The sequence below is a fragment of the Trachypithecus francoisi genome, unplaced genomic scaffold, assembly GCF_009764315.1.
Source record: "Trachypithecus francoisi isolate TF-2019V2 unplaced genomic scaffold, Tfra_2.0 Lachesis_group13, whole genome shotgun sequence".
NCBI lineage: Eukaryota > Metazoa > Chordata > Mammalia > Primates > Cercopithecidae > Trachypithecus > Trachypithecus francoisi.
Genome location: NW_022681458.1, coordinates 30,752,822 through 30,769,316, shown reverse-complemented (window position 1 = coordinate 30,769,316; position 16,495 = coordinate 30,752,822). Strand labels below are relative to the sequence as shown.

Genomic DNA, 16,495 nt, shown 5'->3' with positions numbered 1-16,495 from the left:
ATCTCAGCTCACTGCAATCTCCACCTCCCGGATTCAAGCGATTATCCTGCCTCAGCCTCCTGAGTAGCTGGGACTACAGGCATGAGCCACCATGCCCAGCTAATTTTGTATTTTTAGTAGATATGGGATTGCACAGTGTTGGCCAGGATGGTCTTGATCTCTTGACCTCATGATCCACCCACCTTGGCCTCCCAAAGTGCTGGGATTCCAAGTGTGAGCCATCGAGCCCAGTCTCTTCTTTGCTTTTTCTCTTTCTCACCTTTTTTGACATCAATGCACTGTTTCTTTCTAAACCTCCTCCAACCTCTCAATGATTGAGATTGGCAATGCAGCAATTGCAAACCAACCAGCAATGACCACATAGGAGGATTAGTTCATGGAAGTAATACTTTACCCCGTGTTTCTGTATGGATTCCTGTTATGGGTTAACTTTTTAAAATGCTTCTGGACATGTTTTACTCCTGAGATCAATCCTCACTACCTCTGCTTCAGGCAATGTATTTTGGAACTCTTCCCAATTCTTCCCACTGAAATTACATTTCCAAATTAACTATGTAATATTGAAAATCAATTTTTCTCCTCACAAGTATAGCAGCCATCCAAATGTCAGGCATGAATTACATGAATATGCTTACCATGTCCTAAATTCAGGGCACTATTAAAAACCCAGAAGATACTGTGGTTGGGTTGAGGGCACAGCACTCTCCCAGAAGCAATTACTCATATGCAGATGCAGGAAGCATTTAAGGGTGTACCATTCAGAGAGACAGCTCTTGGAAAAATGCTCTGGCTCTTAAGCACAATGCTTATGCCAGCTCACAGTCAGCACTTCATACCTGCCCAGCCAGTGTAACCGGTGCCATCCCGAGGGTCTGCTGATTTCACGCCTCTCTCCATTTGCTGAAGAAGCTCCCGAATCTTATTGGTCAAGCGTTGTGAGAACTCAGGAGTCAGCTAGATATTAAAGGAAAACAAATATCAAAATAATGTGGGTCACCCAGCTTGCTGGACTATAAGCTATCAAAGACAGAGAGGTATTTCTTTTCCACTTATGACATATTTTTCTACCTGGGAGACTGAACAATTTATTACCTATTCTTAACAACAACATCACATTAACAAAATTTATAAAATACTGTTGTAACTTATGTTTTACATAAAATTTTTAGTTAAATATGAAAACAGACTGCCAATGATAAACTGGCTCACAGTAATTTTCCACTTAATAGTAATCGCCTATTATTTAAACCAATATTTATTATAATAATAGTCATTTTATTAAATTAAGCACAAATCATATATCTGCTGCTTTCAAACTACTGGATTTTTAGTATTCAAGCTGCAGCAAGGTAGATTCCCTAAAGAAACATCTAATTGCTCTTATTTTAAAAAAGTGATTAAAAAAAATAAAGTAGCAAAAGAAAAGCAAAACAAATTCATGTGTATCAAGAGCCTCAAGCAGAATAGAACAAATATCAAACTCACCATCATAAACCCAGTGTCTGGCAGAGAATGGGGCTTCACAAATGTTTCTCAATGAACGAGCCTGTCTGCATCCTTACCCGCTATTAGCTGAGTGATCTTGCTCAACTCAGAACTTATGTTTCAATTACCTCCATAAAGTCAGGATAATAATACCTGCCCTACCAATTTCAAAATGTACTTTGAGGATTAAATGAAATAGTGTATTATAAGTCTTTCTCATTCAGGGATGTAAATGTTGACATTTTTACTAATTTTTCAGCAGATCAAGGGTCTAAGGCAAGTAATAGTTTAGATATGGATTGAAAAATCCACTAAGGCTGGGGCTCTGGGGTCAGTACCACCCATATGAAGGTCCACAGATGCTGTGCAAATAGTGAGGCTCACACAATCATTACGTTATTCTTCTTAAAGGCAAGTGAAAAATAATTTTAAACTTCTGCATACACTGAATCAGTGTCTTAAAAAGTCACTTTAGGCCGGGTGCAGTGGCTCATTCCTGTAATCCTAGCACTTTGGGAGGCCGAGGCATGTGGATAACCTGAGGTTGGGAGTTTGAGACCAGCCTGACCAACATGGAGAAACACCATCTCTACTAAAAATACAAAATTAGTCAGGCATGGTGGCGCACGTCTGTAATCCCAGCTACTAGGGAGGCTGAGGCAGGAGAATCCCTTGAACCCGGGAGGCGGAGGTTGCAGTGAGCCGAAATTGTGCCACTGCATTCCAGCCTGGGCAGCAAGAGCAAAACTCCATCTCAAAAAAAAAAAAAAAAAAAAAAGTCACTTTATTGTATCCCTCAATAATTTTCAGAACTTGCTGTGATTCTACGAGTTGAATTTCACAAAGCAATTAAAATTTCAGAACAATGTGGATGTTACAAGGGTATAAACACTTTATTTTACCATGTAAGGATTGCAGAAATAAACCTAACCACTCACATCAGAATCTCATTTTTAAAAATGGGATAAAATCTTAACACTGATAACAGCAAGAAGGCAGTATCAGAATTAACAATAGTTTAAAAATACATTAAGATTCACTTTGGAGGAGCATCCTTGATAAGGCAAATCAGACTTTCAACCGCATCTGGATTATTTAATCTAGAGCACCACTATGATCCCTTATTTCACACTCTTTAGAAGAAACTACATTGTTTGACAGACACACTCCCATTATTTAACAATTTCTGCAAAGAAGATTTCAACCAGACTTGAAAATACATTTAGTAGGATAAAATATACTTCAGTGTTAATATAAAAGGCCTATAAATCTCAGCTAGATAGAAGAGTGCATCTACATTGAGAACACATCATCTACTGTATATAGATCATATATAATTTATCATCTTGCCTGGCCTTCAAGAGATCAAGAATAATGAGAATGTCTCAGCCTCATGAAGGGAAGTTACGTTCTGTTTGGCACATTCTGCATTTAATAAAGGTGACCTCTGTGAGAATATTGATTGCTTGTGGTAGACCACCAAATTATTCAAACTCTAGCAATAATCTGAAGTCTCTAAAAGTCCTTTTTTTTTTTCCTGACCGATGCCAGAAAACAGACCAGTTCCTTATTGAAATCTTGTGCCAAGAAATTAAGGAGGACAGATCTCCAGGGTTTGATCCCCTGTGTTCAACATTACACAGTTTTAGAACTGGTATGCTACTTTCTTTCTAGGATCTGTCCAAAAACTACATTAGGAAATAAATTACATTCTTACTCTTGGGTCAGGGTTTAAATTTGTGCATTTTTCCCCTTAGAAATAAAGGGTTAAATTTGGCCAGGCACAGTGGCTCACGCCTGTAATCCCAGCACTTTGGGAGGCTGAGATGGGTGGATCACTTGAGGACAGGAGTTCGAGACCAGCCTGGTCAACATGGTGAAACCCTACCTCTACTAAAAATTAGCCAGGCGTGGTGTTGTGCACCTGTAATCCCAGCTACTCGGGAGGCTGGGGTACAAGAATCACGGGCCTGGGAGGCAGAGGTTGCAGTGAGCCAAGATGGTGACTCTGCACTCCAGCCTGGGCTCAGGATGAGACTCCATCTCAGAAAAAGAAAGAAAGAAAGAAAGAAAGGGTTAAATTCATGAAAAGCATTTACTTTATAGGCAGCCTAAACAGCTACATTTTATTGAAGGTTTCTGTCACTAGGACAATCCTCAAGTGTTCTCTTTGCCAAGTCAGCATGAAGCAGCAAGTCCTCCTCCAGCAAGACAAGACATATACTTCACCTTGAGAATCTGCACAGTTAGGAAGAATGCAGACCCAGATGGCCAGAGGGAATCCATCTGACCTGAAGATAATTATAAAAAGCTTTGTTTGGGCAGCCTAATACTAGTCTTAAAATAATCAGATTGACTCAAACTCCATATACATTTTGGTAGCCTTGTACCCTACACCTCTTCTTCATCTCTTTGATTCCTCCTACCTGCATTACTGACCCAAGTTAATCTATAAAGTGACAAGTGCTTTAAGGAAAAAACACAGAACCATCAAACCCACAGATTAATTTGACAGGGATGAAATCTGTAAGGCCATTATATCACATAAAATGCCTTTTGCATGGCTGACAAGTTCCAAAGAAATAAACTAGTAAAATTTTTAAAGTGTGTGCCCTGTTTCCAGCTTAACTCATTTTCAAAATTTTTATTTTTATTTATTTTTATTTTTTAGAGACAGGGTCTCTCCCCGTCACCCAGGCTGGAGTGCAGTAGTGCAATCACAGCTCACTATAGCCTCAAATCTCCTGGGCTCCAGCAATTCTCCTGCCTCAGCCTCCCAAGTAGCTGAGACTACAAGCTTTCCACCACACCTGGCTAATTTTTAAAAAAGTTTTAGTAGAGATAAGGTCCTGTTAGGTTGCACAGGCTGGTCTCAAACTCGTGGCCTCAAGCAATCCTCCTGCCTTGATTTCCCAAAGTGTCGGGATTAATGGCGTGAGCCACGGCACCCAGCCAAAACTAGGTATTTTTTAAAATATTTGTATTCCCTCTTAACCATTACGTTCACTCAAAAAGGCATGAGAAAACACAGGCCCCTAGTATTTTACATCCAGGTTCTCTTTTGCACAGTGATTTTGTGACATGCTAACCAGTTTAATTTACAAGTTTTTTTTTTTCCCCCCAGCTGTGGGTATGTCCTGTGGAGTGACACTGGTACAAACTTCAGTTTTCCTATGTCCCCAAATTCTCTTAGCAGTAAGAGTTTGAAGATGTCCTTACCACACACCACCGTTTGCTCTCATTACCCTGACCACACTTGTGTGTAATCACAAAGGAGTAACACGGCACATGTGAATACTCTTAGGATTCTTCACCTCTTTAAGCAGCAAACCAAAATACATAAAAAATGCCAATTACATAGTAAACTACATATTTGCCAATTTTTAAAATTTATACTATCAATAATTGAGCTTATTTCAACAATGTTAACAATGACGTATTCAACATTATGTTGGAGCTCCAACTGTATATATTAACATGTATTTTTAAATAATTTACATATTTATCGTCGAATCATGTATATTTTTAAAGGGGGATGCTCAACTCTTTCTTTCGGGCAAAAATGAGCTCCTTTCCGAACACTGTGGGGAGAGGCAGGGATGCAGGCAGCCATATCCCGAACTCACCCTCCCGGCAGCATCAAAGTAGCCCTCGGCCAGGGATTTGTTATAATCAGCATAAGGATTCGGGAAGGCCCTTTGAGCCATGACGCCGGAAGCCAGTCTGCAGAACAGGGGAAAAAGAGAAACTAGGTTGAGATAGGGGCCTCGGCCGAGTTGAGAAGGCGGCGGCCGGGGCCCAGGTATCCCCTTTCCTCCAGCTCCGCGGCCAGCGAGCGGTCTCGGCGGTCCGAGTGGCCCTCGGGCCCACTGCGGCCCAACTGCTAGGGCGTGGCGCCTTCGCGAAAAGGCTGCCAGGGCCCTTAACCCACCCGGATGAAGGGGACCCGTTTTGCAACCCCGTTCCCACGCCCGCGACTTAAAGCAAGGGCGCTTCCCGCGTCCCGAAGCCCTCCTCGGCCCTGGCCTCTCACCCAGCAGCCCCGGTCAATAACAGAAGAGGCTCTTTTACCGCCCAGTTTCTGCCAGGAAGACCAATCAGAGCCTTCGCCGCTCCCGAGGCCCTCCCCCTTCTCGCTTACAGTTTGTTAAAGAGACAGGAGTGTAATTTCTAAAGGATAACACAGGGTATTTTAATTACGGGGTAGCAGAAGTGAGGACCTAGAATCACGCGGAGATGTGACCAATATTTCATACTCTTCTTTAATTTTTCTTATTTTTAAGAAGTCAAATTTAAGTCCAGAGTCATAAGAAATAGATTTTGTTTTTTAATCTGGAGAAGAAAAAGACTGCTTTTAGATCTGAACACTGGTATTTCTGCTGTTTGCAATAGATAAAATTGGCGGGGGGTCGGGGGTAATGTCTCTCCAGGGACGTGCCAAACTTTTTCTTTCATTTCTTAAAAAAAAACAAAAACAAAACACCACCATGATTATCAACAACAACAACAATATGTCCAAAGGACAGGATATCAAATAGCAATTGATAATACTTCGGGGACAGCACATGAAAACACAAATTACAGCTCTCAGGAAATCTATTCTGCTCCTTAGCCTCAACTGGACGATAATACTGGATAACAAAGCTCTTTAAAAAATATTGAAGACCAACAAAGCAGGAGCTACACAACATTCAATTTCAATGTTTAACAGTCCCTGCTATCTGAAACATTTTTCTTTCATTTAAAATTAAATCCTACCTGGTACATATTAGGCCCATTCTATTGCTGAGAATTTTGGAGTTCAGTTAAAAAGTCACCCTCACTCTCTCCTTTTCATTTTCTCCGATTTCAATGAAGGGTTCTAGCTCCAGACCTCCAACTGGAGAAGCCCGATCTCCACCCCAACTCCCTCCCACCTTGGACTAAGTTTGTCCTTCTGAGGCTGCCATCCCAAACACTACCCCTGATCCCTTTCCACACCCAGGTTTGCTGTTTTAAAATAGTTACCCTCTTAGGAAGCTTAGTTCTTTTCTTTCCCTCATCAAATTCATGAAGATTTAGTCGAGGCCCATAGTGAATCTTAAACTGGATATCCCTCATGTTGTAAAAGATGAGTGTTTGAAGGAGCAACTCACAAGACAGAAAAGGAAAAGGAGAGACATTTTATCAGTTTTTTTCTTTAATGATTAAAGGCTTACTATCCATTTATCCCACTCACAGTCTTTAAGCAATTAAATATTACTGTTGTTAAGCAAGGCAGGATGGTAACTGTATATTTTCATAGTATGCCTCTATCTTGTTTTACTAATCCTTTCCCCTAATGATGGACATTGTTTCTAACTTCCGTACTACAGATAATATTCTTGGAACATGTGCTTGTATGAATCTGTGTGAGTATCCCTGAGACACACACCCAGCAGTCAATTGCTGGATCATATGAGATTCTGTACTTAATTTCCCCAGTGTTGTTAGATTGCTTTCCAAAACCGCTGGACTAGTTTATATTCCCTCCAACAGTATCTATTGTTTACTCCAAGAGTATTCACTCCAGCATATCAATTGTTTATATCATTTCCATCTCCTCTCCAACACTTGGTATTATCTAGTGTTCTAATGTTTGCCATTCTAATGAATAATGTAGAATCTCAGTAATGTTTAATCTTTTCATTTTTCTGTGGCTAATGGTGTTGAACTTTCCTTCACATATGTGTTTGACAATTGGGCTTTACCTGTTCATATCCTTCATTTATTTTTCCATTGGTTATTGCATTGTTTTACTGTTGATTTGAAAGAGTTTTGTTTCTTTTTTTTTTGTTTTTTTGCATGTGTGTGGGGTATATTCTATACATTAATCTTTCACTTTAGTTATTGTAGATACTTTCTTTAGTCTGTTCACATTTTCTAGGATATCCTTTATTGAATCACAATCTTTCATTTTGATGAAGTTAAACCCATGTAATTGTGACACTGTGATTTGAGGATTTAGCTTCATATTCAAATGTCTTTGTCTACTCATAGACTGCAAAGATGACTTCCCACATTTTATTTTATTAGCTTTTTATCTCTTATATTTAAGGCTTTACCTGTAGTTTACTTTTGAAGATGATGTGAGGCATGGGTCCAAACTTTGGGAAGGGAAGTAGAATTATTTAGAATTTAAATATAGTCAGAGCATGTGACTTGTAAACGCCCAAAGATTTTAATTGCTGGAAATAATATCTTCCTTCCTTCCTCCCTCCCCTACTCCCCGCCTTTCCTTCTCTTTCTTCCTTCCTTTTTGTCAGAGAACCAACCCAGAGAATCCCTCCTTGGTTCTGATACAAAAGAAAAATGCTTAACATTTATTATTTGTATTTGTCTACTCAGGCTGCCACACAAAGAACCATAGAAAGTGGCCTGAAACAACAGAAATGTATTTTCTCACAGTTCTGAGGGATAGAAGTCCGGGATTAAGATGTTGGCAGGACTGATTCCATCTGTAGCCTGTCTCCTTGGCTGGTAGATGCCGTCTTCTCCTATCTTCACATGGTTGTCCCTCAGTCTGTGTTGTCTGTGTCCTAATTTCCTCTTCTTACGACACCGTCATAGTGGATTATGACTTCATTGAACCTTATAATTTTTTTTTTTTTGAGACAGAGTCTGGCTCTGTCGCCAGGGTAGACTGCAGTGGCGCGATCTTGGCTCCCTGCAACCTCTGACTCCCTGGTTCAAGCGATTCTCCTGCCTCAGCCTCCAGAGTAGCTGGGATTACAGGCACGCGCCACCACGCCCAGCTAATTTTTATATGTTTAGTAGAGCCGGGGTTTCATCATGTTGGCCAAGCTGGTCTCGAACTCCTGACCTCAAGTGATCAGCCCACCTCGGCTAACCTTACTTTTCTTTAAAGACCCATCTCCAACTGCCACATGGTGAGATACTGAGAGTTAGGGCTTCAACGTATGAATTTGGAGGGCAACAATTTAGCCCCAAACAGTACGTATGCTTTCACCTGTGGCTATGGTGGCTGAACACATTTGTGGCTAACACAAATTTGACAGTTATAATTTTTTAAGGATCATTCTACTTTTGATAAATTTAGGATGATTTTTTAAAAAATGTAGTGTTCCTTCTTTTAATCAATGTAGCTGTCTTGTGTGAACTTTCAGGAAATAATCATTGTATTATTGCCTTTAAAACTGAATACTTCTGGAGATCTGGGACGATTGATAACAGAGAAAAACAACTATAATCTGAGGGCATTTTAGTTCCATTATCAGACTTTAATTTCAAAATGTTATAATGTGTATTAGGGTGAAAACTATGTTAGTTACAAAGAGGCCTCAAAACATAATCTCCAAAATACATAGAGATGTATTTTTCTTAGTTCAGATTAGCTTTACTCCATGTGGCCATTCAGGATCACAGATTCCTTCCATCTCTGTTCCCGCCTCCCTCAGTGTGTGATGCGCTCTGCAAGTCCATGCTGGTCTTAGGTGTGTCGGGATGGCGGCTTGTGAGAACACCAGGCACACCCAGAGGAGTGTGCAGACCAGGAAGTGGGATTTGTCATTTCTCTCATATTCCGCTGGTGAGGATTTAGTCACTTGGCCACCCCTAGCTGCCCAGGAAGCTGTGAAATGAAGTTCTCTGCTGAACAGCTGTGTGTTCAGCTATAATGAAAGAAGGGGAGGACTGACTTTGGTGGACAGTTAGTGTCCTCCAAAACATAATGGCAGTTTTAGTAACTGATAGCACCTATCTGCCAGCAAAGGTGCAGCAGGCTTAAGTGTCTGTGGTGTTCCCTTTGCCTCTAACCTTCTAGCAACCATGCCTGCTCTGTTTCTTACCTATTCCCTTGATCCTTGTTAGCTGGTGGGTCCTTGGGGTAAAAGATAGATCTTGAGACTCCATATCCTGTATTTTTTCTAGAAACTCGCCACCTGCTTTCAAACACACATATATGCACTCAGACACACACACACACACATACAAATCAGGCAAAAGGTTTCTACTTTTTTCACTTTTCTCCTAAGTACCACTTGTCTCTTTTTTTGTTGTTGAGATTACCTTATTTTCTTTTCAGCTCAAAGAAGTATAAAGCAAGAGTATCTAAGCTTGAGTCTACTATCACCACACTGCTGGTTTAACACCCAGCTGGGACTGTGTACTACTGAAGCAATTTTCTGTTTCGTTCATAGTACAGAATTCAGGGATTGACAGGAGCAATTGCCAGTGGAGGAAACAAGAACATAAACAGATGTACACCAAGCGTGCTACGGAACACTTTTAATTTCCTGGAGACAGTATTTCTTACAGCGCTGACAGCTTTTCCTCCCTGCCTTGTCAGGATGTTATGAGTGTGCTGACAGATTCCTTTCTCTCAATGTACCTGCTGGGTGAGAGTGGCTATTATGTGGAACACAGGTGTGCTGGGGTTTCCTTGGGAGATTAAAAAATATTGTGAGTACAGAAAGTTGGTAAAAGATGTACAAACATTTAAGCTTTTTCCTTTCTCCACCTAACACTTGTGATGGGCTCTTTATCAAGCAGTGTTAGTATGCGTCTTTAACGAGCAAAAAGAAAAGGAGACTTCCCCCTTTGTTGTTGAAACTATGTCTATATTGCATTGTTAAATTTATGCAGGTCCCCAGTTCCCTATATGATCGAATTTCATGATGATGGGAAGGATAGAAAATATCCCCTACTGGAGGGGTCTTCTCAGGACAATGAATTGTTAATCAAGTGGATTGTTTTTGCTTCCATCCCATCCAACCACACAAAACTCAGTCATGGAAAGAGATGATATATTACCGAAGCCCTGCGTTGTCCCATTCTGATGTGTTCTTTTGGCATATCTGATAGTTGTACACCCTGGCAGGGGAGAGCAGCCAACAGAGAGATAATCAGGCCTTTGCAGTCCTTCTTTTAAGATTTGGAATTGCCACACAGCAGGTGCTTTTCAATCATTTGAAAGAGCAACCTTAACATTTTCCAACTTGCCTAGTAGCCACGTTATTTGTACTTCATTTTTCCTTTCTATTTGCCTTGAGTTCAGGTGTATAGGTGAGTAACTGTAAGTAGAATGTAGTTCATAAGAAGTGGGAGAAGCTGCTACTTCAGGACAATAGGAGTTTAGCAGTGGAATTTACACACCTAGAAGGACACTTCAAGAATCCAGCTGGTTCATCTTGTGATTGCCTTGTGGGATCATCTTGAACTGACCATGCTACTGGTCAGCCAGTGGCTATGGCAACAGACAGGGCTGCAGCTGCAGAGAGGAGCTGGCTTCTTTAACTGGCTTCTTATACATCATCATAACACCTGGGCTGAGCCTCAAAGCCTGGGCCCAGGACTGTTCTTGGAGCTGGCTGAGAAAGGGAGGATGAAATTCTCAGGACTAATTTCCTTCCTCCTGAGGGACAGGACTTGGCATTCTAGGAGTTATATAAAATTTTTTTCCTGGGTAATTCCAAGTTCAGAAGCAGTAATTCTCATACATTATATCAGGCTCTTGTTTGAAACACAGATTCCCAGACCTCAGGAGGTTTGGGTTGAATTTGCATTTTAAAAATCTTCATATGAAACACTTGGAGACTACGTTGAATCCTTTTTTTTTTTTTCTTTTGAGATGGAGTCTCGCTCTGTCTCCCAGGCTGGAATGCAGTGGTGCGATCTCGGCTTACTCGGCTCACTCTCAGGTTCCATCAATTCTCCCACCTCAGCCCCCTTAGTGGCTGGGATTACAGACACGCGCCACCACACCTGGCTAAATTTTTGTGTTTTTAGTAGAGACAGGGTTTCACCATATTCCCCAGGCTGATCCGCCTGGCCAAGTGATCCGCCCACCTCAGCTTCCCAAAGTACTGGAATTAGAGATGTGAGCCACTGCTCCCAGCCTGAATCTTAATCTTAATGTGATTGTTTTGCAGACTATAGACTAGAGTTTGACATATGCTGGTGAAAGAGAGAGAGAGAGCGAGCACAATTCTGAATATAAAAGCCATGGTTCTAAAGGTTAACACACTGAAATTCTGTGAGTTATCATGCCCATCAATTTATATTTGTTACATCATAGTCCCTAAAGTATTTCCTAGACTAATGTTTAAAAAGAAAAAAAGAAATATCTTTTCACTGCAGCCTAACCCAATGTGTACTTAGAGGTGGTTATGTCACCTAGATGCTTTCAGAAAAAGAGCTTTCATAACTTCTTTTGGCAGTCAATTAAGGTTTTTAATACCCTCATGTTTCCAGGAGTTTTTTTTCTTATATCTAGACTAAATATTGATCAACCAGAAGCTTAAATATACTTTGGGCAGAATAAAGAGCAACTAGTCAAGATAAGTGTTTTTAAGTTATGAAAGTTTAATTTGATCTTCTTCAGGTGGAATAATTCAATTTTACACCCTTTCATCTTGGGGCCTAAGCTCTTTAATAAACATCCTTACCTTTAAGCCAGGGGTAGGCAAAGTAACACTGAGGGTACCAGGAGGCATGCCGTCGCTCTGTGTGTAAAGACTCATAAACCTTCCAGAGCAGTTGGTGGTGTTGGTGGGAACACATAAAGGCCAAGAAGGGGAGATTAATCCACATCTCCTTCCTAATAACAGCATCTACTGTTTACAAGCCTTTACTGTAGGCTAGGTACTTTACTCGAACTATTTCCTTTCATCTTTGGAAAGTAGTCTCATGAGTAATACTACTACTCATCCCTCTTTTACAAGTGAGAAAACAGAGACTTGCATAGTTATCACACTGTTCCAAGGTCACTATCATGTGAGTGGTGACCGCAAACCTTCTGACTTGACAGCCAATATGCTTAACCATCTACTGTCCTCCTCCTTCTGCCCAGGTAGCTCCAGCCACCAGCATTTTCTCCTCCTTTTCTCCCTGCTGGACATCAGAGCTCTTATATGCTGCCTTGACTATATGGGTCCTCTCGTAACTCCCACTCTCCATTATAAATTCCTAATTTACTCTCTCTGCTCCAAGTCTGTATTTCCCTCACTCTGAATATTTAAGAATACAGTTCAAATAAACTGGTATAGTTATATACATTGCCAGACAAACCTTTTACATCTGTCTGCAAAAATCACATTATATGTTTCCATGTATCTTGTTTACTCACAAGTTTGGCCTTACCTGGGTGTGTCAGGATTGGGCCTCTAAAATGTCTCTGAATTACATTTTCTGATTTATTTGTTGGTTCTTTTGCTCACTCATTGATTCATTTACTTATTCTTCAGATAGGTGTTGCAAAGTGTCTATGGAGTGCATATTGTGTTCTAGGTTTGGGGAGTGGCTTCTGAACTAAAGTATCTCACAAATAAGAAACTGAATAAGCAAACAAATGACTACAATGTGCATAAGTGTTATGCTTTAAGATACTGAGGATACAATGAGAACTCATGGTGGGAGAGTCACCTTACCTGACCTGAGGCAGTCAAGGAGGTTTCATGGAAGGTGACATCTGAGTTGAGTTTGGAAGGAAGCATAGCAATAGGCCAAGTGAAGGTGATCCAGGGGAACATCTCAGATGGAAGGGTCAACCTGTGCAAAGATGAGTCAGGCAAAGTCATCGCACTTTCACATAAATGCCAGTAGCCCAGCTGGAGCACAGAGAGGGGTCAAGTCCCAGAAAGAAAAGAAGTTGCAGAGAGACAGTGGTCTTGGAACTTCTTATAAGACATAACAAGGAGCTTACACTTTATCCTAAAGACAATAGAGAACCATGGAATGATTTTGAAACTGGCCAATTGTCCCATAGAACTGATGTTTATGATTTATTTTGAATAAACATAGAAATTGACCCTCCTGGTCTTAAAACTTGAGAAATTTACATTTGTCTTATCTGAGTTCCTTTCTCAGGAAACCAACCATCAAGCCTCTCAGATAGTATCAAGCAACTGTAGCTTACCAGATCAGCACATCTGGACGATGAGATGCCAGAACGCTCACCTATCATGACTACCTAACTGATACCTGCTTTCTGTTGACAAACTGCTCTTCCTTACCCCCCCTAAATTCTGTATTCCCACATATGATTACATTTCTTTCCTGCTATAAATCCCCCTAATTTTAGTAGGTGTAGGAGATAGACTTCAGACTGATTTTCCATCTCCTTGGCACCTGATTAAAGCATTTTTCCAGGCAATACTCATTGTCTCAGTGATTGGTTTTCTGTGTGGCATGCAGCAGGATCTAGACTGAACCCCTAGCATTTCAGTAACAGTTTTTAATAATAGATCTTGGCCGGGCATGGTGGCTCACGCCTGTAATCCCAGCACTTTGGGAGGCCGAGGTGGGCGGATCATGAGGTCAGGAGATTGAGACCATCCTGGCTAACATGGTGAAACCCTGTCTCTACTAAAATTACAAAAAGAAAAATTAGCCTGGCATGGTGGTGGGTGCCTGTAGTCCCAACTTCTTGGGAGGCTGAGGCAGGAGAATGACGTGAACCCAGGAGGCGGAGCTTGCAGTGAGCCAAGATCACGCCACAGCACTCCAGCCTGGGCAACAGAGTGAGACTGCATCTCAAAAAAAAAAAAAAAAAAAAAAAAAAAAAAAGGAAAAACAAGCAAAAAACAAAATAAAAATAGATCTTATGGGACATAAGTAAACAGTATCTATAGTATACCATTTGATAAGTTTTGACTTAGGTATATACCCATAAAATCATCACCAAAATTGAGATAATGATCATTTATCACCCAAAATTCCTTCATACCATTTGTAATCCCTTCTTCCTGTCTTTCAGTAACAATCTCTGTTTCCTAACTATGGACAATGACTGATCTGCTGTCTGTCAATATAGAATTTCTGCATTTTCTAGAATTTTGAATAAATAGAATTTTATAGTACGTAATTCTGACTTTTTTCACTCAGTATAATTATTATTAGATTTATCTATATTGCAGGTATTAATAGTCAATTTATTTCTATTTGTCAGTTTTATTCCATTGTATGAATTTGTTTATCAAGATGTATTTGTATCCAGCCATTGGCTATTACAAATAAAGCTACAAGAAACATGTTCATACTTTGTATGGATACAGTCTTTCATTTTTCTTGTGTAGACATCTAGGAGTGTAATGGCTGGATAGTAAGTTAAGTGTACTTTAAGAAACTAATAAACTGTTTCTGAAAATGATCTTACCATTTCACATTCCCACCAGCAGTTTATGAAATTTCTAGTTCCTCCACATGCTTACTTGTCAATACTTGGTATATTCTGTCCTTTGAATTTTAGCATTCTGGTGGATTTGTAGTAGTGTTGCATTGTGATTTTAGCTTTCATGTCCGTAATTACTAATGCTGTTAAAATTTTTAATGCTTATTTGTCAATGAAATGTATATATATATATATATATACACACACACACACCGTGTATATATATGGTAATGTGTTTGTTCAAATCCTTAGTCCCTCCCCCCATTCCCAACTTTTAAATTGGGAAGTTTGTTTACTTAATATTATTCATAATAGGTTTGAGAGTTCTTTATGTATAAGTCATTTATGAGATACATGTAAAAACATTTGTCAATGTTTTCTCCTTGGCTTTAGCTTGTCTTTTCATTCTCTTAAGTGTCTTTGAAGAGCATCTAATGACTAGTCACTCACAGGAGTACACGTGCCCAACACCCTTGCTTCAATCTAGGACCGTCTTATGTCCTTATATCATCTTATGATCTTATATTTTATATCCAGAGTACCCATAGGATGGGCTGAAGCCTCTTTTCTTTTCTGAGATGGAGTTTCACTCCTGTTGCCCAGGCTGGAGTGCAATGGCATGATCTCGGCTCACCACAACCTCCACCTCCTGGGTTCAAGCAATTCTGCCTCAGCCTCCTGAGTAGCATGTGCCACCACTCCCAGCTAATTTTGTATTTCCAGTAGAGATGGGGTTTCTCCATGTTGGTCAGGCTGGTCTCGAACTTCTGACCTCAGGTGATCTGCCTGCCTCAGCCTCCCAAAGTTCTGGGATTACAGGCATGAGCCACTGCGCCCAGCTAGCTCTTTTCAAATTCACTGTAGGTCAACTTCTCCTTTGCTCAATCTGCCTTCTTCACCCTCTGGCTTTGCACAGCTCTTATTCCAAAGGGCACTCCACCATAACCTCTTACATGCCCATGTCTACCTTAAGTTTGTTTCCAGGAACCAAGCCTGAAAACAAGACCATGGCTTTTTTTTTTTTTTTTTTTTTGCTTGCTTTGAATTCTTACTCTGTAAATTAATTGTGCTGTCTACACACATAAAAATATGCACTGAAGCATGTCTTTGTTTATTCCTAGTTACATTTTTTGGAAATGAAGTATAACTCAAGAATATTGTTAACCTACATTCTCATTTCCTTAAAAAAGCTATTCTTAACTTTCTCAGAAGGATCTACTGAACGACGTGTCACCCTTTTGTCCCTTCATATGGCATCAACTGGAGTGCCCACCCCACCCCGCTTCTTCCCTGCTGGCTTACTGTCACTTCTCTCTGCCCTCTGACCTCAGCCATTTAGATATGCAGTTGGAGGACTTGCTCTCTGTTGTCTTACATCTAGCTAGTACAAATGATAGATGGACCTTGATATACAACAGATTCAATATGAGCCACCTGAGGTTTGTGGCAGCTCCATAATTTGTGAAAGAAGTGGCTTAGGCGACAGTCTTGTGGGTTGGAACACACAGTGGGCTTTTCTAAGCCTGCATTTGCAAAACACTTTACATAAGATAGAAAAGCATCAGCTATGCATATTAAGGAATGAGGGGTGAGGACATTGGTGGAAATTACACAGATCTTCCTCCAAGCCACGACTTGACATTGGTATTCTTCCAATGACTTGATGTCCTTATGTTTAAGATTATTTTAGGAGTTGTTTAGTACATTGTGATGCTTTTTTTTTTTTTTAACTAAATCTGATTTCTTATTTTTTAGAATTCTTTTCTCCACAGTTTGGTTTTTCTCATTCAAGTGTTAGGATAGCAAATTTACCTTTGCACATGTTTGTGCTCCCAGCCGTACATATCAATTTGTAAAAAGCCA

At 40.3% G+C, this 16,495-nt stretch overlaps 1 protein-coding gene across 4 annotated transcripts in view; it reads right to left on the bottom strand.

The window, feature by feature from the left end:
• LANCL1 (LanC like 1) overlaps positions 1–7,997 on the bottom strand; it is a 47,032-nt gene extending 39,035 nt beyond the window's left edge. Inside the window, exons 1-3 of one of the 4 annotated variants that reach the window (XM_033230412.1) lie at positions 7,910–7,997; positions 5,112–5,208; positions 837–954 (exon numbers count right to left, since the gene is read on the bottom strand). In XM_033230412.1, coding sequence (XP_033086303.1) covers positions 837–954; positions 5,112–5,192 — 199 coding nt within the window. In that variant the 5' untranslated portion in view covers positions 5,193–5,208; positions 7,910–7,997. Of the gene's footprint in view, positions 1–836; positions 955–5,111; positions 5,209–5,416; positions 5,607–6,243; positions 6,440–7,909 lie in introns of those variants that run through there. The other 3 variants (XM_033230409.1, XM_033230411.1, XM_033230410.1) reach the window with 3 other exon arrangements.
• Positions 7,998–16,495: the final 8,498 nt, after the last annotated feature.